Consider the following 22,521-nt stretch of genomic DNA (forward strand, 5'->3'; position numbering starts at 1 on the left):
AGTCTCTGAAATAATAGAATATGATAACTTTTGAATCTTTTTTATTTCCATCAATTGAAAATATTGATTAATCATTAAAACCACACCTTCCATGTGTCTGTTTTCACTTATATTTTTTTAATGGGACTTACTGTATTTCAATTACTGGATTCCATATTTGTCTGTTGAGTAATTATGGATTATGCTCTCTGAGCATTCATTTGATGATATGAATTCGTTCTTGCTCAACATTAAAATGTTGATATTGAACAATATGACTAGGAAATGGATTTCACCGTCGCAGTTTTTTTAGTGCGACTATTGAGTGTTTTATTTTATTCAAAACATAGATGAAAAGCAAATGTTGAGCAGTATTTCTAGAGATATTTCTTCAGTTGTTTTACTATATAATTTTTCATATACTCGTGCAAATTAAAATCTACAGAAGTTCATGGTGTATATACAGTTTTTCGATAAGAATATGATGAAGCATCCCTATTAGAATTGTTCCTTATAACAACTGATACTTTTTATGCTGAATTTGAATTAATACAGGGTGGATATGAAACTAGAAAACTAACAGAAATGAAATTGAGCAGATGACAGTGTTGTGTTTTCTGAGGAAAAACATGTAATGTTGAAACTTTTGAATTGGCCAACAATAAGTGTTCTGTCACCAGATATTCATCTCATTTATTTCTAGGCTTACTGTAATTTATAAAATTCAATTGGTTGCATACCGAAACATTTTTGTCCAAAAACCCGGAAACGGAGCCTCATCGGCCAAAAATTTTTTTTACGTTTAATCAAGAATATCAGTCTTTATATGTCTATTAATTTTTCGCCTCGAGTTTCGAATCACCCTGTATATATGGAATCACCCCTTGAATTTTCTAAGAGCTACTCATTTATACCCTGTGTTTTATTATATCAGGTCAGAGTAGTTGTAAGTGCTCTCAAAGAAAGCAATGTAAGAAGTGCTTTTAAATGTGAGCGTGCCATCGGCTGAATTTCAAAGTGCAAGGCTCGCTTGGGTCGAAAAATAGCTCATTCTAATTTTTGTTTGGAAATTTTAACAGTTTTATAAAAAACTAACCAATGTCTATGAATACAAATTCGGATTTGAATAATCCCGAATGTACATATTTTCACCTTATTTTTTTTTCAATCCTTGAAGGTAATTGAAAAACTATTATAATATAACCAAAAATTTATTTTATTCGAAAAACTCATTATACATAATATATACATTTACTTATGATAATATATTAAAATTCACAAATGTTCATTCAAAACATGTATCATTGCGAAATATAGGTATATATACAAGGTGTATGTAAACAAATGCGAAGGACTCAGGGAGATGATTCCTCGATGAAAATAAGCAGGTGTTTTTTCGAAATCTATCTTCTTGCCATGATATTTATATATAAACTACCCCTGCATATTTTCAGCGCATTAGGCTTAAGCATGCTCTCTTCATGTCATGTCAAGTGTTAAAAAAAATCGGCTTTACATTAACATTTCGATGGATGTCTTCCTGAAGTATTTCCAAGCAAACTTTTAAATATTACACTGCTACTTCTACGTATATATTTCTTCAGAAAATCAGTCATTTGGTTTTTCATTTCTTTTCATTCAGATGCTTCACCATTGACAAAAGATTCATTTCTAGAATATCTTACCTGTACCTGGTAGTAGGCATTGTTTTCTTAATGGCTTCTGCGATGATAAACCCTTGAATAGTTCCTTGAAATCTTTTCTGATACACACGAAAATTCTGAGAATTATTTAAAGATGCACACTTGAAAATCACAAATGCGAATAACCTTTTCAATATTCGAATTAACGATGACGATCTATTTTTTCATCTTAAAATAATGCTTTGAAGGTGCACAGTGATCGTAATTCTTCTCGAAAAAAATTCTTATTTCTATATAACTATTCATAAAGGAGCCTAAGTACCGTATAAATTTTGTCAAAGCTTTATCTATTCAATAATATATGAAACAATAATTATATAGTGACTCTAAACAAATGCGAAAGACTTAGGGAGATTTGGATGAAAGTTTAATGTCTGAATTATAATAATATGAAAATATCTTCAATTCCTGTCTGCATGCCGTTACATATTTCCATACTTAGAGATAATTCCTTGATGAAAATAAGCAGGGGTAGTTCCTCTGAATTTTTTTCGAAATGGACCTCCCTTCCAAGATACAGCCTTTGGAATGCAATGACGAGTTGACAGTTTTTAATTTTTTTTGCGGGTTTCAAAAAACACTGAGTCATAAAACTGTACATAATATAAAACACTAAGTAGAAGTTACTCACACAATTTTTGTATATCTCATAACTTTAATATTAGGTGTTTAAAATAACAACCGCTTATGATTTTCCTTCAAAAATTGTGTTCGTGGGGTAGATTTCCGAAAACTAAAATTCTCTTATGGTTTCCCATTCAATTCTGGAGGAAGGAAGTCGCTTGCAAAATTTCGATACAGTCGATATTTTTCTCGGAATAAATAAAAACTTACTGATCGCTGTTAGTTCATTCCATTTCATCGTATAAGTATTTCCATATAATGACTACCTCCCGCTAAAATACATGCATAACTCTCTGCCTCATAGATCTTCGTATACTTCTTGTAAGTTTTATCTATTCCGAGAAAAGTATCGACTGTATCGAAATTCTGCAAGAGACTTTTTTTCTCCAGAATTGAATTTGAAACCATAAGAAAATTTCATTTTTCGAAAAATCTATTTCACGAAAACAATTTTTGAATGAAAATCATAGGGGGTTGTTATTTTCAACCCTCAATAATGATGTTATAAAAGCTAAAAAAATTGTGTGAGTAACATCTACTTAGTGCTTAGTGCAGGGAAACTACCCCTGCTTATTTTCATTGAGGAATCATCTCCCTAAGTCCTTCGCATTTGTTTACAGACATCCTGCATAAATTACCATGTCAAAGCTTGAATATTCATTAATACAATTGCTTCTTCAACAAAACTCAAAGATTATTTAAATTTTCAAAAGGAGTGGAAAATAAAATTACCTATATTTTATGCTTGTCTTTTATTCAAAAACTTAAATATAACAGAACAATTAAAATTGATAAGGAAATAATTCTACACTTACTTTAGATATATACAATTATTTACAAGGATTTTCGTGAACACTTAAAATTGATAAGGAAATAATTCTACACTTACTCTAAATATATACAATTATTTACAAGGAATATCATGAATAATGGAATTATTCATTTCTTTTTCTCAACAGTTGATTCCACATAATTTAGCTATTTCCATGTCTGCTGATTCTCTACTTTTGGTCCCCCGGGCGGTGTTTTCCAAAATTTGATTTATTCGTCTGGCCTTATTCAATTTTTGCATTAGAATCGCCAATTTTTCGTTTGAATCGATTATGTTTTTCGATTCACTACTCGCATAAAATCTTATGTCTTCTAGACGTTTCTGAACATTCTCATTTTCTTTGATGAGGTTTTCCATAACCACCAATTTTTGCAGGTTATCCTCTTGGCAATATTCGAGTTTTTCAACGGTGGAGAGTGCTATCTTCGTTGGTAGGATGAATGATTCCCAGCAAGACATTTTCGAAATTTCCAAAGACTGAAACAAACAAAGTAAAAATATTATTTTCCCATCATTCACATATTTGATAGACTGAAAATTCTTGAAATAAACGTTTGAAATTATAACGGAAAGAGTTGTGTAGAAATGTATTTTTCTGTATTCCAAGAATAAAAAGATGAAATTAATCAAATGAATTCAACTCACCAAATTTGTTTTCACGGAACACACAAGTTCAATTTCAACTTCAAGAAAAATACTTTCAACTTTACTCTTCGAACCATACGAATAAAATGAAATATGTACCTGAATTTTTCCCTTTAAGTACCTACCTGTCATTTGGCAGTTTACGCGCAATCCCTCACTCTCCTGCAATGTTGTAGTACACGGCGGAGTTCATCATTTTTGTTACATTACAAATTTTTCCTAGAATCACAATGATAAATTTTTTCCAGAATTGCAAAAAGGCATCGAAATTTTAAAGCGACGTTGGACTGATTGTATCACTCTAGAAGGAAATTATTTTGATGAATGACCAAAATAGCTTCTCAGCCGATGTGTTAACTGGAACTCGATTATTTACCATAGTAAATTGTCGAGTTCCAGTTGGGGTGTAAGGGGGAAGGATGCGTTTTATAGCCTCTCCTCTCAAATGCCAACCTCACCTTCTCGCGGTGCACCCTGTTCTTACGAACGAGGCTCTGGCGACCGAACATGAGCGGTATATCTCTGTTTCCCACAATCACCTAGCCCGAAAATTGGCTTGAGCAGGAAATGGCTCTCTGCGTTGCTTAATTTACGTCTCAGACCTCGTCGTCTCAGGTTACCTGTGCCACAAGATAATCTAGTCGCAACCGCAACCAAAGTTACACTGACAGCGTTACCAGTGCAGCTTTAAAACACCTTCTAACGCAGCTCCTACAAAAAGATGGATCAGTCGAACAGGACAAAATTTGTATCCAGAGGTAAAATATCCTCCCATTCGGATCTCCGGGGGAGGGTGCCTGAGCGAGTGAATCATCGTACAACAACCAATGATAAGCACATAGCTTTTGCAGCATGGAACGTCAGAATCCCAAGGCCGATCGACCAGAGAGGCGTACTGCCCTAATCGATAAGGAAGTAAGGAACTGCAACGAACATTGCAATAGTTGCCTAAAGCGCTTCTCGGGCGAAGGTAGCTTGGTAGAACATGCTTATACTTTTTTCTGGAAGGGCTTGCCAGAAGGCCAAATCAGACAACATGGTGAAGGCTTTGCCATTAGAAATGACCTGGCCGCCAAACTAACCGAAAATCCAGTTGGAATCTCAGAACGTTTAATGACTCTACGCTTTCCTGCAGCAAACAACACGTTTGTGAACATCATTGCAGTATACGCACCCACTTAGAACTCCTCTGACAACTCAAAGGACACTTTCTACGAATCACTCGTTGCTACATTAAGTAAAATCCCAAAACGGGAACGAATTATCCTCCTTGGAGACTTCAACGCCAGAGTGGGCAGATGTCAAGACACAGAGCTTTGGCCGGGAATAATAGGAAAACACGGCACATATAGCATTAATTCGAACGGAGAACGTCTGCTGGCTCTTTGTGCAGAACACAATCTTTGTATAACGAACACCTTCTTTATTACGAGACCCAATTCAAGGGGGACCTGGCGCCACCCGCGCTCAGGGCATTGGCATACTCTTGACTATGTGATCGTGAGAAGAAAAGATCTCAAAGAGGTGTTGGTCACTAAACCCGGAGCAGATCTGGAGTGCTGGACTGATCATAGGCTGGTAATCTCGAGAATGAAGATCTCAATGCTCCCAAAATACCAACGCAGGCCAAAGTTACTAAGAGAGCGCCTTCAAATCTCCAAACTACAAAACCCTTCTACAAAGGAAAGCTTCACAGCTGCCGTCAAAGATGGCCCAACACCACCGGATTATGACGACGACATTGGCTTCGCTTCAAATCATCTTTTACAAATTCAGCGAAAGATATACTGGGCACAGAACGCTCCCGAAAATCCCCAGACTGGTTCGCCGACAGCGAAACTCATATCGCACCTCTTTTGGAGGCAAAACACAAAGCGATGAAAACGGCAATTAACAATCCTAGCGATGTTGCAGCCCAAAAATGTTTTAATAACATAAAACGCGAGGTCCGTCAAGAAATAAGAAAAATCAAGGACAGCTGCTGGAAAGAAAAAGCTAGGGAAACACGAGCTTACGCCGATAACCATGATTACCGGCGTTCTTTCGAAGCTACTAAAACTGTTTATGGTCTAAGCAGAAAAGCTAACTTTCCCTTAAGAGATACTAATGGAGTTATTCTAACTGATGATAGAAAAATTCTCGAAAGATAGAAGGAGCATTACTCACAGGTCTTGAATCAAAATAACGACTCGGATTTGTCCATTTTAGACCTGCTCCCCGCGTAGAGTCCGATGACATCGCTTGATGACGAAATCTCAATGTCGGAAATCATAAGTGCGATTAAAAATATGAAAAATGATAAGTCACCTGGTCTAGACGGCATTCCGGCGGAGATATTCAAGGCCTTGTATGAAGGACATTGTCAATAGTCTCCTAACACTATTCCGCAAGATCTGGGAACAGGGAGATGGGCCATAAGACTTCAGAGACGCTTTAGTTATCAACCTCTATAAGAACAAAGGCGATACGTCGAATTGCAACAACTACAGGGGCATATCGTTGCTTAGTGTGGCCGGTAAAATTCTCTCGAAGATTATGGCTAATCGTTTGGTTCCACTCTTGGTGAAGCTATTGCCTGAATCCCAGTGCGGCTTTAGACCAAATCGAGGTACGGTGGACCTAATTTTCACACTGCGACAGCTGCAAGAGAAGGCTCGTGAACAACAATCAAGGATCTATACAGCCTACATCGATCTAAGTAAGGCGTTCGATTCGGTGAATCGGAGAGCGCTATGGAAAATCATGGCATTCATCTGGGTATTCATGTTGATTATGCCTGAATTTATTGAACAAATTCAATTTCAAATTTGACAATGAGACAAGCACCTGACTCTTCAAGGTATCGGTATAGAATGAGACACCCTTAACTTTCTTTTTTCTAACTGCCGGATTTTCGGAGTTACCCCTTCTCTTCTATGACTGTTCTGTCAGTGAAGGAATCCCTTGTCAGATGCGCTAGCGTATCTTAATTTTATAATAATAATAAAACTGTTCTTTAATGGCCATCGACCAAAGTCCTTCAGCCTACTTGATTTCATTAGTTCAACTTTTCTGATTATTTGTTTCAATTTTTTCCATACTTCTTGTTTCTTCTTTAATTTTGATGAAGTGAAAATTCACTCAATAAAATTATTTTATTGTCAAATTAGCGAAAATTTTATTGGTTTCTGTACATGACATATTTTATTTTATTACTTTTGTTATATTCAATATAAGTCTCTGAAATAATAGAATATGATAACTTTTGAATCTTTTTTATTTCCATCAATTGGAAATATTGATTAATCATTAAAACAACACCTTCCATGTGTCTGTTCCGCTAGTGTATTTGTTTTTATATTTTTTTTTAAAAGGACTTACTGTATTTCAATTACTGGATTCCATATTTGTCTGTTGAGTAAAAATAGATTATGTTCTTGACAATATGAATTCGTTCTTGCTCAACATTAAAATGTTGATATTGAACAATAACTAGGAAATGGATTTCACCGTCGCCGTTTTTTTTTTTTTTTTAGTGCGACTATTAAGTGTAAGGTACATTCGGGTAATATGGCCCACTTTCACTTTGGCGGTGTATAAAACTACAAAAAACTCTTTAAACGTTCTAATTTTTATTTCAAACTATAAAGGAAACATTTTTGAATCAACATATTCTGTTGAACTTTGAAAATAACAAAACTTAAAAGCCTAATAGGAACAAAACAAAAAACATCAAAATTGGACCATATTTCCGACTTTGCCTGAAATATGGTCCGTATATGAAATACAAGCAGAAATATGGCCCACGCTTCACTCTTCCGTTAAGGTGAGCAATCTGGGCACTGTAATTCTTCAGTATCTTCTGCAGTTAGTCCCACGCACATTTCATGCACCCATGTGCCACAAATTGAACACTGACGCATGTCAATTTCAAAATCTTCATTACAAATAGAACACATCCAGCTTTCCTTGCTTTTCTCTACCTTTGCAGTTGCAGCAATCGATGTGAGCTTGTTTCCTTCAAAAATGTCTCTTTTCAAAACCTGAGCTTTATAATTAATTACCTTTCTTCGCACTGGTCTTTTTTTAGCTGCTACCATATCTGGAGTCTTTATTAGTTCTGTGAACTTAACTTTCTCTTGGTTTGAATCAGATTGCTTCACCTTTTCCCTGGGGTTAGTGTTGGCTGCATGTGATGCATGTTCAGCAGGAGGATTGATAATAGTGACATTCAATACTTTAATCTTTCCATCGTTAGATTTTGCAGATCCTGCTTCTTGCTCCATGTTTGCCACTTGCTTTTCACATGCTTCCTGCTTCTTGGCTGCTCTCTTTTTTCTAACTACTTCCTGCTTTTTGGTTGCTTCCTGCTTCTTGGCTGCTTTAGCATCAGTCCATTTTGAACAACCAGATGGAGGCTGGGTGTTTCTGAGGAATTGTGCTAATGGAATATCTTCAGAAGAATCGGAACTTTCTGGTTCGTCGACAACGCCCTCTGGAAGTATTTTGTGGGTCAGCGTAGACGGTAAAAATGCTGTTTCTGGAATAATTTCTGGATCAAACGGCCAAATTCCAGTTGCCCTAAATCCACTTTGGATATTTGACATTGTCATCGCCTGTTGCCAAACTTTATTGAAGACAAGACCAAATCGGTCTTTCTTCAAAGTTCTTAATGCGTTAGGGTGATTTTCCCAGTATTTCAATAATTCAACATCCCAATGATGTTCGAAAGATCGAAAAACAGCCTTATCTAAAGGTTGTAATTCGTGGGTAGTATTAGATGGCAAACAGTAAAGTGAGATATCGAAACGTTCGGCGGTTTCAACTATGGTCAAATCTAGGTGACACGAGGCATCATCAAAGATTAAAAGGACTTTTCCTGCAGATTTGTATTTAGCGAAATGCTCTAACCATTCCACGAATAATTCCCTGGTCATGCTTCCCTTTGGAGCCATTTCTACTACAGATCCTGGCGGTAGATTATCACTATATGTTTCTTTTTTCCTCATCCCTTTGAATATTACCATGGGTGGTACAGCTTGCCCTAGTGCACTAACGCAAACAACTATTGTTGCATTCTCTGCGTGCTCATTACAGATCATGTGAAGTCTTCTTTCACCTTTTGGAGCTAAGACTGCTTGTGAATGATGCAAAGTCAGCCGACAGCCTTTCTCATCAAGATTATAAATCTTTTCTGGCGAATTTTTCAGTCCCAGTTCATTGAGATGTTTGTTTAATTTTTCGAAATGATCCTTCACAATGGCTGGGTTGAGTTTTTGAGCTCTCGCCGGATTCATCGATTGCGCTTTCCTTTTGGAAATATTTGGATGTCTCCTCAAGAAACTCTTATACCATGTGAATCCAGCCATTTCTTTGGCAGTGCTGAATTTGTGCGGTATGTCGTTGTTCACACAAAATTGGTATACACACCTTCTCACAGATTTTGGGGTCAATGGCATTCCGATACGAGACATTCTGACAATTCGTGCTTCAAGGTCTTCTTCTTGCTGAGGAGAAAGCAAAGAATTTCTTCCCAACTTTTTTTTTAAACTGCCAGTTTTCAGGTGATTTCTAAGTGTAGTTCTAGGAATACCACAGTGCTGCTCGACGTATCTTTGACTTTTACCTTGCCGAAGGAGTTCCAAAGCCTCAGCCATCATGTCTTCTGTCCAGTTTCCTCGTAATCCTCTACAAGGCTTCCCCATTCTGTGCTCAAAAAATAAAAAATAATCATTTCATGAGTTATTTGGAGTGGTCAGAAATATGGCCCAGCATAAACTGTTGTGGGCCGTATTTCTGCCCCGGCACATTTAACGAATTAGGTTATTTTTTCGAAGTAAATTTGAAATTCAACAGAAATTGTACCGTGCCTAGGATACCTGATAACTAGAGAGAAAAAAGAGTCTATGTGCTCACCTGTAGCTCTATCTGGAGCTGAAATATTCGATACTTAATATTCACTGAAATAATAAGCACATTCGGCGCAAACACAAAACATCACATGGGTTAGAACATAGACGCGAAACTGCAAAGTGCGTTGTACCATATTTACAGATTTGGGACAATAGGTACAGTACTTCATCTTTTAGTTCATAGATGTCATCTCACAGGGATATAAGTCGGGTGGGCCATATATTTGCCCGGGCCATATTACCCGAATGTACCTTATTATTTTATTTATAACAAAGATGAAAGCAAAGGTTGAGCAATATTTCTAGAGATATTTCTTTACTTGTTTCACTATATATTTTTTCATATTGTAACGTTTTCTTCGCTTGATTAAAACGTCCAACTTATTAAAATTATTTATTTACACTTAATACACATATAACTCACAAACTAACTATTACACTACTATTTATTTCCACTCTTGTTTATTTCCACTAGTCGCTTGCACTGTAACTGTACTTGTACTTGCCTACCTGATCCTCAGCTGGGCTTATATAGGCGCCGGAAACATTCAGGTACCTTCGCGGTTATTCTAGAATCTTTCGCGACCGCTCTGGTTCTCGAAAGGTCCGACCGCAAGGGCCGGACTGGTTACAATATTTTTACGTTTAATCAAGAATATCAGTCTTTATGATATAAAGACTAATATTCTTGATTAAACGTCAAAAACAAAATTAAGAGACATATTATACAGTGCTCTCAAAGAAAGCAATGTAAGAAGTGCTTTTAAAACTGAGCGTGCTCATCGGCTGAATTTCAAAGTGCAAGGCTCGCTTGGGTCGAAAAATAGCTCATTCTAATTTTTGTTTGGAACTTTTAACAGCTTTATAAAAAACTAACCAATGTCTATGAATACGAATTCGGATTTGAATAATCCCGAATGTACATATTTCCACATTATTTTTTTTTTCAATCCTTGAAGGTGATGGAAAAACTAATATAACCAAAAATTCATTTCATTGGAAAAACTCATTATACATTATATATACATTTACTAATAATAATATATTAATATTTACAAATGTTCATTCAAAACATGTATCATTGCTAAATATAGGTATATATACAAGGTGCATGTAAACAAATGTGATGGACTTAGGGAGATGATTCCTCGATGAAAATAAGCAGGTGTTTTTTTCGAAATCGATCTTCTGTCCAAGATATTTATATATTGACTACCTACCCCTGCATATTTTCATCGAGGAATCATCTCCCTAAGTCCTTTGCATTTGTATATTAAACATGTCATCAGTTTTATTGTCATTCATCTCGTCCCCTCTTTAATCCACGATTTCGAAAATCATTTTTATGCACAGCAAGAGGGGACGTGGTTTGTACAAAATCCTGATGTCTTAAATTGACCTTTTTTCTTTGCTTCCTACACAAATCCGCTATTTCCATTCGTAATCGGTCTCTATCATGGGTTCCTTGAACCGTTTTCTCCAAAAGTTCCTTCATGTACAGTGCCTTTTCCAGTTTTTCTTTTAGAAATACCGATGAATTCTTAAGTTTTCCCGAGTCACTGGTCGCATAGAATCTCACTTCTGCCAAACGCTCCTGGACACCCTCATTATTTCGGAGTAAATTGCCCACAGGCACCAAAATTTGTAATTGTCCTTTATTCAACTGCTTCAGTTTTTGATCTGTAGATAGTGCTATCTTTGACGGTAAAATAAAATTGTCCCAATTAGACATCGTTGAGATTCCCACAGTCTGAAAAGCCAAAAAACGGTCATTAATTATTTATTCAATCCTCCTCATTACTTGGAACCGGATTAAGAACACTTCCATATTAAGAAAAAGTAAAAGATCTTCATGGCTTTTTAGAACCATCATCAAGCAATAAACCTCTGAAAAGTTGTACAAACCCATAAAAGCCATATAACTGAACTAAATCTCAGAATTAAGAGAAAAAATATACAGAGTGTTTCCAAATTAGACATGAACCTTGGATTAGGTGTTAGTATCACTCATTTGCTGTCGTTTGAGCCTTATTTATTGATAACCAAAAATCAACAGTTTCCGAAATATTTGAGTTCTTGTGTTTTTCAAAAAATGTCTCACCTACTTCCTACTTCATTTTTCGTCAATTTTTTTTACGTCGACCAAGTTTGATTATAATTTTCGATTATTTTCATCTGAAAAAAGATATGATACGTCTGAAAAAAGCAGAACTATCCACAACTTGTTGAGAGAATAGACGAAGCAGCAAGAAGATTGAGAGTAAATTTCAGGCGGAAAGTAATAACTGAAGAAATAAGAAAGAAAGCCCCAGCTTGTATAAGGAATGGTGGTGGTCATTTCGAACATAATTTATAAATACATCTTCTAATGAAATTTTCAATTTAATTGCAATACAAAAATATTTAATTCATTACTTTTCTTTCTTTGCTTCTATCCCCATTCAAATCAGAATCTGCTGAAACGAAACTACTGCTTGCATACTAACAAAAACTTTTTTAGGAAATGAAGAAGGAATTTGGCAAGTCCTTAAAATAATTTTTTCATACCTAAATTTTGGAATTTGAAAGTTGCAGGCAAATTTATGTTATATTCTGATTTTTCTTTTCTTAATATACCAACTTTTGAATCATACCAATTCTTTTTCAACATCTAATACGGGATAGTTTTGCTTTTTCCATACTTATCATGTATTTCTCTGATGAAAATAATTCAAAATTAAAATCAAACTTGGTCAACATAGAAAAAATTGACGAAAAAGAAGTCAGTTGAGAAATTTTTTGAAGAATACAAGAACTCGAATATCTCGGAAACTGTTGATTTTTATTAGCAATAAATTTGGCTCAAACGACAGAAAATGAGTGATACTAACACCTCCTCCAAGGTTCACGTCTAATATGAAACACCCTGTATGAATGAGGTTATATTGTTTAAATGAATACGATAAATTACGATTTTGGGATCTAAAAGTATTATGGTGAACGTTCATCGAGTCAAAAACATTTTCGGATCGAATAAATTAAATAACGCAATTCTAAATAATTAATTATTAATTTAATTTTTTTTAAATTAATTTTTTTATTTCGAAGTGGATAATCGAAGACAACAATCTTTTTATAAATGTATTATCTTTCTTCAATAATTTTATTGTTGGTATACTGATATAATCCGGTCTCTAATTATTATAAATTAGTGCATAACAACCAAGTAGATTCAATTATTTTTGTCTAACCTCAACAAAATAAAAATGAAAAAAAAATAGAAATGAATAAATATTCATTGATAACCGAAATAAAGAAAAAACTGAATTTATTTGATTATTATTGTGATATAGATATTTATATACAAATTTCAACTCACCTCTTTCATATTGACAAGAAGAACTTCTTAGGATTCTGAAGTGGTACACTGCCAACGATATATTTTGAACTTCTCTCTTCAAAGTTTATGTAGGTATACACTGAAGTATGTTCCTAAAATTTTGCAATTTTTACCTGCCTGACTTTCAATAAACAGCCCCTGCAAAATGTCAGATAAAGCTTCAGATCTGTGCTTAACATCAGAATTATAGATGTACATACAGTATTGAATTATTAGATATATATTTCACTAGTTGACTAGTTATGGCCTTATGAATTTGTTAAATGGCCGAATTAAAATATCGTTGATTTGCCAAAATTTTGAAATGATCCGATATGAGTCCAAATTTTCTTCTATACCTATATAGCTCAGAACTATGAGATATTTTTCTTATGCTACTGTGCTTGAATTGATCGGTTTTGAGTTGATTGATAAGATGATTATCTCATATTGGTGCTTATGTATTATTCTCTTCTTTTTGTAATGTTCCAATTCGAAATTATATTTTATATCTGATTTTAGTCAACGAAAGACGTAAACTAAAACTATACCTTCAGAATATGGATGCCCTATCCAATTCTTAAATGAATCGTCGAATTTCAATTCCTTATTTCACAAAGACCACGATAAGATCAACAAATATTGTTGAATGCTGAATTTAATTGTGATACTTTGGTTGAGTGAAAATCTTAAAAAAATTTGAGTATTACATTGAAATAAAAATCGGGAACAGATATATTCTTCCAGTGCTCTAATTAATGAACGCTACAATATTCACAAAATGATGAATTCCAAAATGTTGGAATTATTCTGATCTCATCCATGTCTTTTCATTTCCCAACTTAAAAATCAAATTCAAATTGTGAATGGTAACAACTAACAATTTATCAACATTCTTTCGATTCACCGATTGAGAAATTGATAAATAAAAACAACAAATATATCAACATAATTCAGGTGAATTAATATCTTGAATGGATAAATTAACGGCTGTTTTTAGAAATATTGAATGCAGGCAGTTTGGTTCAATCCAAATAAAATGAAAGTAGGAAAAAAGAAATCAGTCAATGTCTTCAGTATTCGTTTGCAATTTTTTTTCATTCAGCTGGGTATTCATGTTTATTGAACAACAAGTACCTAACCATCTTGGGGGATGCTTTATTCTCTTAATGCTGCTGATAACGCATTCGAATAATTTCTGGTATTCACTAATACTTTTATTACTTCAGCAGGTACTCTGGTAATATGAAGGAATAATATTGGGTCCTTTTGAACAATATCACTAATCGGAATCATAAATTCAAACAGAGAAAAACTTTCTGCCAGTTCGAGAGGAATTCCTGAATTTCGTTACTGCATACTTCAATTTATTTTTATCTGAAACTATTTTGAATAGTTTCCATGAATTTTCATTTTCAGTTCTTATTACACAGAGCCATTATATTTTTTCAGGAATAGGATAATCAAATATGACTTATTCAGAAAAAAATCCGCAAAGATCGACATATCTTTGATACTTCATAGAAAGAATCAGTTGGATGTTTCGCTTATAATTTAATTTGTATAATCGAAATAAATGAGCAGTCCCTAAAGTTAAGGGAATGTGTATTGAAAAAAAAGCATTCAATATCTTTTCTCGTACTGTTGAATAGTATATTTTTCTTTTCGAAGTAGGCATTCGACCAAAAAAACGTAGAATTCTCCCTTACTTACCTGCAAGACAATGTTTTCTTGTATTCATTCACATGCCGTCTCGAATTTATTCTATTATAATATGTGTACCTCAATGAATAATCTTTGGAATTTCGATTATTTATGACGAATTATATCACAATTTTTCATATCTTTTTGATGCATTTATATATTTATTTCATGAGCTATAGAGCTGATTTTTTTTTGGGAAAATTTGAATATCCTAATTGATTTGCGAGAGGAAACAATGCTTTCGATGCATATTTAAAATGACACCTAATGACTCAGGATTTCAAATAAGAATGATTCAATAAATTATATTTTCGTTACCAGAGAAGCTACTCAGACTCGATGAATACCAAAAATAAAGGTTCAACTTCAATTTATTAATTTTGATATTATTTAATATATTTTCTGTAGAATTCGTGAAAATAATCATTTTTCAAATAAAATTTATTTATAGAACTATGAATAACACAGAACCATATATGTACAATCAATTCAAAAATATTATTTACATACTTACAATTCAATTCACAATTCACGAAAATCTCCGTTTGTCAGTTTATTTTTTTTTCACTATTCTTCTCCGCTTCTTCTTTCCTTTTCTTCTGCGATTTGGGCTATTATAAGAACACGCGGCAAGGGGAAAAGTAGTAGATATAAAATGGTGATGCCTGAATTCAACTTTCTTCTTCCTTTCTTCACAAAATTCTGCAAATTCTTTATGCGCTTTTTCTGCATCCCCTTGAACAGCCTCTTCCAAAATATTCTTCATACGTAATGCCTTTTCAAGTTGGTCTTTGAGAAGGCCTGGAGATTTCTTCTTCGTGGCTGAACTGTTCGGTGGGCTCGATAAATTCTTCAGCTCTTTCAGCAGACTCGCCTTATTTTCAGTAAAGTTTCCGACAACCACTACATTTCGCAAATTTCCTGCTTTTAAAGTTTCCAAAGTGGCAACGGCCACCTTTTTTAAATTAATGGAAATTTTCGGCTTGCTGATCCCATTCTTCTTTGAGATTTTGGTCTTCTGAAACAAAAATATAAATTATAACATAACTATGAACAAAAGATTGATTTTAAAAGATCCATTCGAAACGACCCATTACAAATTCCAACATCCAAGTATCAACTATCTGAAGTTCCATATTATTTTCGGAATATTTCAATAAAATTTAAATGTTCTGGAGATAAACAAACGAAACAAGTAAATTAGAATTATGGACAATTTTCGAAATATTACTGGAACATATTTGTCACTATCAGATGAAAAAGATCAGTCAAATTTCAACATCGCAGTAAAAAATTAATTTCAAGAACACTTTCTGGAATTTGCTGTACAATTCTGGGTAAAGGAACCAATAAAACTCTTTGTTCTAAAGCGACGTTTCGATGAATTTTATCATCTTCTTCAGGCTAAAAATTACAATAAAATATTTGTCAATTAAATAAACACATAATCTATCCAAGCGCCTTTTTAAAGAGATGGTTTTCATAAAAGTAACACCTAATACCGTCAATTTTAATACTGATCATGCATCTTTAAGTCAATGCTACTTACATTGCATAAACAGGTTGTCAGCCAACTGATAAGAGATTGTGTCTGGTTCACGATCTTTCAGTTTCAATTATTGTATGCTTGACAAACCAAAGAATGTTTATCATCGATGTTGCCTCCCTATACTCTGTTGATTGTTTATTTTGATGTTCTTTTAAATAATGAAAAGTTTAACGAAGCTGAATTCATCAGCTGTCAATTGTTCTTAGGTAAATATCCTTTAGATATGTAGTAGAACAGTAATAAGGTCTATATTTTCTTTTTACTGATATTATTGTTGTAAATCTGTCTATTTATTTATACTTTGCCATGTTGTATTTATTTAATTAACAAATATTTTATTGTAATTTTCAGCCTGAAGAAGATGATAAAATTCATCGAAACGTCGCTTTAGAACAAAGAGTTTTATTGGTTCCTTTACCCAGAATTGTACAGTAAAATTTTTGGGAACGAGAATTTATATTGCCTACTTTCTGGAATATTTTGTCTGTAATAATTGGTTAGGTACTTTCAAAGCAAAAAGTTTAGTCAAACTTTTAAACTACATTCTCAATACAATTATAAATGAAATTCAACTCACCATTTTCAGATATAGGCACAAACACAACACAACAACACAAACTTCAAATTTTCTTATTCTACCTGCCAGCCTTTCGGAGTGGGAATTACCCCTTCTCTTTTATGACTGTTCTGTTAGTAAAGGAATTACTTTTCAGATGCGCTAGCGTATTTTAATTTTATTAGTTTAACTTTTCTGATAATTTGTTCCTATACTTATTGTTTACTCCGCCTGGGGTAGTAGGTGGGTGGATTGAGTAGCTTACCAATTATCACTGCCGGTCCCAAGCCCGGATAAAGGAGGAGGGTTGTAACGATGGGTTAGCAACCCATCTTATGTGAAAAAACTAGAGTGCTAAAAGTTTCGATCAATTGCCTCGGAATCAGGATGGATATAAGTTACGACGAAAACTGCAGAAAAGGACTTTGAGATTGGCTACATGGAACATTCAAGGGATTAGAACGAAGAGTAGCGTAGATATTTGTGTCCTCACAGAAACAAAGAAAAAGGGAAGAGGGAATGAAATAATCGGAGAATACATTCATTTCTACAGTGGTGTTGACAAAGGTGAAAGATCCAAAAGTGGAGTTTCAATTGCTGTTCATAAGAAGCATAGAAATCATATAAAAAGCTGGGAAGAAATAAATGACCGAATAATAACATTGGAGATAGAGAAGAATGGAGAGAACATAATAATAAATAGGAGTATACTCTTCAACCGACGATGCAATGGTTGGTATAAAAGAAAATGTTTACAAAGAACTATCTGATATATTGGAGGACGTTAAGGGTGATAAGGAGGTGTGCTTGCTCGGAGACTTCAATGCTAGGGTCGGAAAATCAGACAACGACGATGTCATCGGAAAACATGGAGAGGACAGGGAAAATAATAACGGTCAGCGACTGAAAGAACTATGCTGAGCTCTCTCTTTGAAAATTATGAATGGCTTCTTCCCACATAAAGATATACACAAGTTTACATGGGTTCAGCCCACTAGAGGGTTGAGATCAATATTAGACTACCTGATCCAGCGACAACATTCTAGGTTGAAAACTAATGACGTGAGGGCATATCGTGGGGCGGAATGCGGATCTGATCACTACTTACTGATAGCCAAAATAATCGTGAACTTCCGAAACACCAGTGCCTCGAAGTTAGAGAACAATGATGAATATAAAAATTTTAATACAAAAAGGTATAAGCTCGGGAGTCTTAAGCATGAGTCGACACAGTTCCTTATTTTTCTCTGTAAGGCTGCTAAATCGGTGGTCGTCCAAGAGATGATACCGAATGAATAGCTCAGCGCCGAGCAAGCGTAGGAGTTAATCGCTTTTATGAGATTCTTGCTGTTGAGACCAGTTCTCATTATCCTTCTCAATCTTCGGGTGAACTCCTCCGTTAATTCTTTCTTCATCTGGGTCTGATTGATTTTTCTTGCCTAGATACTTGTATGTGTCTCCTTTCTTCAATGCTTCAATTTCTGCACCTTCCTTGAGTTTAAACGTACCATCTTCTATTTTCCCTCTCGTTATGTTAAGCAGTCGACATTTTTCAAGTCCAAACTTCATTTTGATGTCTTCCGAAAATCCTTCCACCATTTTCAGCATCTGTTGCATTTGTTTTTTGGTAGATGCGAAGAGTTTCAAATCGTCCATGTAAAGTAGATGATTCAGTTTCATCATAGTTCTACTGCCGCTCTTGATGGACAATCCGTAGTCCGTAGAATTCAATCTATGAGAAAAGGGATTCAGGGCCATGCAGAACCACAGAGGGCTCAGCGAGTCTCCTTGGAAAATTCCGCGTCTTATTGGAATAGGTCCTGTTGTAATGGAACAATCTGCTGTTTTCATTTGAAGACTAGTACGCCAGGTTGACATGACGTTTTTCAGGAACTTAACAATATTGGTATCCACCTTGTAAATCTTCAAGATCGTCAAGAGCCATTCGTGGGGTATAGAATCGAATGCTTTTTTGTAGTCTATGTACGCAGCGTAAAGATTCCTCCGCCTGGAGAACGCTTGATTGCAGATAACTGAATCTATTATTAGTTGTTCTTTGCACCCTCGGCTGTCTTTGGTGCATCCTTTCTGTTGCATGGCGATGATGTTATTCCTTTCGCAATGGTCGTGAATTCGGTTTTAAATGCACGATGTGATTAATTTGTACATCGTTGGAAGACGTGTGATTGGTCGGTACTTGGATGGGTCTTCTGTATTCCTTTGGTCTTTAGGTAACAGGTATGTTGTGCCATGTGTAAGGAATACTGGCATTCTTTCAGGATTTTCAATGACATCATTTATTGCGGAGGTCAATTTGAAATGCATGATCTAAAGTTTCTTGATCCAGAAGTTCTGTAATCCATCAGGCCCAGGTGCTTTCCAGTTGTGCAGTCCTCTGATAGCTGATTTTACTTCTACAATTGTGATCATGTCATGCTGCATCGGCTCATATTTTATAGCTTCAGATTTTTATCTTCAATCCATCCGGTATCTCCATTGAACTGAGGTTTCGTTGATAATTGGTCGGTCCAGAATTGTTCAATGGCTTCCTTTGGTAGTAACTTTTCCATCCGACGATGTGAGTGACCGGTAGAAAGATTCTTCCGACTTTTCGAATGAATTATTGTCTCTTTTCCGGCTATAACTGCTTTTATATCTCCTCAGGCGTTCTGCATACAGACTTAATTTTTGCTTCAGAGTGTCGAGGCAATGGTGAGCTGTAGCATTCTCCGTCTCTCGTTCTGTGTGTGTCCTGTTTCTATCCATGATCTCTTTGGCAGCTTTCAGAACCTTTCTTCCTCGATTCCCGTTCAAGTACTCCGTCAGTCGTCCAATGTCTCTTCTTAGCCTTTCTGTTTTGTGTTGAAGACGCTTCTGCCATGCTGGCGCGTGTAATTTGTGTAATTTTGGACCATCGTTGTTCGTTCGGCGAATTTTTGCCCCTATGGTTTTCGCTGTCGTTAGCGCTGCACAGTGAAAAAGTAGAGGCAGATATTCCAATGAACTTCTGTTCTGTAGGTATTCAGGCAAAGCGTCCTTATTCAAGATGTCGATTATAAGTGACAGTTTCTTGGATATATTGAGTCGTGGAGGTGCTACTCGATGAAGAGGATCTGTTCCTTCCAGTTCGGCAAAGTATCTCCTCATGTCAGAGTCAACTTGTCGGTGGAGCTCTTCCCTATCGTCCTGGTGTTCAGGCTCACTTGCGTTGCAAGATGGACTTTCAGTATCAGTTTCTTCTGCCTGTTGTTGCCCAGGCATGTGAATTTCATCAGAGGTGTTGGTGTTATTCTCTATTGTAGGCGGACGCTGAAGTTCCCGTTTAATTGCTTCGATTCGGGCCGTTGGTATTAGTTCATTTCTCAGAATTACGCGGTACTGGTCTGCCACTCGTTGTTCAGTGACATTGAGATTTGGGTAGGCGTTGCAGAATTCCTCATGGAGCCTTTTCCTATAGTTGTTCGTGTTCTGCCCTAGTCCCGTGATGGAGTTATATATGCGCACAATAGTTTCATTCATGGACGTTGTCCACTTCATGCGCTTTCTAACTAACCCCGCTTGGGTGAGCACTGGCTGAATATCCTGCGCAGCACCTTCAGCGGTTCGGGTCGGCAATTGAATTGGACTCGTTGGTTGCTGTTGTTGCTTTGGAGCTGTAGTTCTTTTGCAGCAGGAGCCCGCTTCCTCAACATCCTGCCACCGACGGATTATTATTATTATTATTATTTGTGAATAAACAAAGTGAGTTATAATAACCCACTACTATAAATCGGAAAACATTCTTGGAATTATGTACGAAACGAATATTAGGGTGGCTCTGTACTTTTTCTACAAGCCGGTTGGCCGAAAGGGAACAGTCCATTATTTTTATTGAGGAGAGGAATTTCACTTGAATAATTTTGACGTTTTCGAATTAAGTTGATACCCACCTAATTATTGTGAATATTTCGCTCGAAAGAATGAATTCAGACAATGGAGAGGAAGTGTTATGTACACCTCCAGAAAATAGACAAGCTGCTAAGGTTACCATACAGAATTTATTGCCCGAAAAATCCAAAAACAAATATAAATGTATGTACCAAAATTTTCAAGATTGGTGCATCAGTAAGAACATTCAGTCATCGTTTACAGAGAACGTTCTTTAAGCATATTTTAGCGAACTTAGCACTTAATATAAAGCATCATCAGTTCATAAATGAAGCTTCTGAAGAGAAATATCTGGCGACAAAGGTAGTAGATCTAACAATAATTGAATCGTTCTCATCATCTAGTCCATTATACATAATTTATTTTAGGTTGCTTTAATAATGGGCATTATGGGTGCTTGTCGTGCAGCAGAACTGCACTCTATGAAGATTACAGATTTAGAAGATCATGGATCATGGACTTTATGGTCAGTGTACCAAATACAAAAACTGGCAGAAAATACACTGTTACTGGAAATTTTTATACCGTGGTTTGATGCTAAAGGGGATATAACGGCGCTGAAACGCCATGGCGGTTGGCGATCAACTACTGTGGCTGAGGAGTACATTGATGATTCCGAAAAGAATAAGACAGATACTCCAAATAAAATATATAGTTCTATAATACCGCAGCCAGTTAGTACATCAACAACATATATGCAACAAACACAAGAAGAAACAATAAACTTCCATAACTCAGTGCCACATATTCAATTTACTGGTTGTTCAAACTGTACAGTTAATAATAAAAGAAAGGATCACGCCTAATAACAGGGAGGCAATAAATACAATAATAAGGATAAATTCAGATGCATACCACCCGACGATATGAATATTAACAAGTGTTACGATCTGAACTAGCGAATTTGCCATCGTCAAGGCCTCAAATGGAGTACGCTCCATCGAAGAAAAGCAGATGCTGACCATGGTTTCGGTCTCATTTGACCTCATCAGAGCAAGTAGAAAAATGCTATGTTGCTCTGATGAGGTCAAATGAGACCGAAACCATGGTCAGCATCTGCTTTTCTTCGATAATTGAATTGCTTTTCTTCTTAATTGAACCAGCCAATTTGCCATCGTCAAGGCCCCCAAATGGAGTACGCGTCATCGAAGAAAAGCAGATGCTGACCAATTAAGATCATAACACTTGTTGATATTCATATCGTCGGGCGGTATGCATCAGAATTTATCCTTATTATTGTATTGCGAGCAGTTATTTGCTAACATGCTTCGATGTAAAAATCGAGACATCTACATTTGAATAAGTTGACCTGACCGGAAGTTCTCCGAATTATCGAGTAATGTATTACACGATGCACCTCCGTAGTATCGATTTTCATGAAATTCCTAGGATTTTCGAAATCTACATTTTCGGTTACCGGACTTGTTAAATAATCCCTTTTCAAAAAAAAATCGAAAAAAGGTCTCAACATATACTTCATTCAAATTTATTTTAGCAGTCGGTTGGCCATGAAATAATTTTCTCAAGAACAAAGTTAGGTTGGCGCTCATGAAATGTCGTTAATGTCATAACGCCGCGCGCCGTTGCCACAACTAATATCAATTTTTATTACGAAAATTCGAAAACGACGAAAGTGATTGAAAAAAGAGACAGGGTTTCAGAAAGTCCTATTTAGAATTCAGGTCCGCTCATTCAAATAGTTATACCCTGATATTCTAAAATTCACAATACGTCAGACGGTAGCGAACATATT

At 35.5% G+C, this 22,521-nt stretch overlaps 1 protein-coding gene across 1 annotated transcript; it reads right to left on the reverse strand.

Annotated features, from left to right (window-relative positions):
* Positions 1-10,916: 10,916 nt before the first annotated feature.
* On the reverse strand, positions 10,917-13,180 carry LOC123306348. Its single transcript, XM_044888317.1, has 2 exons — positions 13,033-13,180; positions 10,917-11,424 (listed from the first exon to the last, which is right to left on the reverse strand). The coding sequence occupies exons 1-2, from the start codon at positions 13,039-13,041 to the stop codon at positions 10,972-10,974; spliced, it is 462 nt and encodes a 153-aa protein (XP_044744252.1). The 5' UTR covers positions 13,042-13,180; the 3' UTR covers positions 10,917-10,971.
* Positions 13,181-22,521: the final 9,341 nt, after the last annotated feature.

This window comes from Coccinella septempunctata, chromosome 2 (genome assembly GCF_907165205.1).
Source record: "Coccinella septempunctata chromosome 2, icCocSept1.1, whole genome shotgun sequence".
Classification (NCBI taxonomy): Eukaryota; Metazoa; Arthropoda; class Insecta; order Coleoptera; family Coccinellidae; genus Coccinella; species Coccinella septempunctata.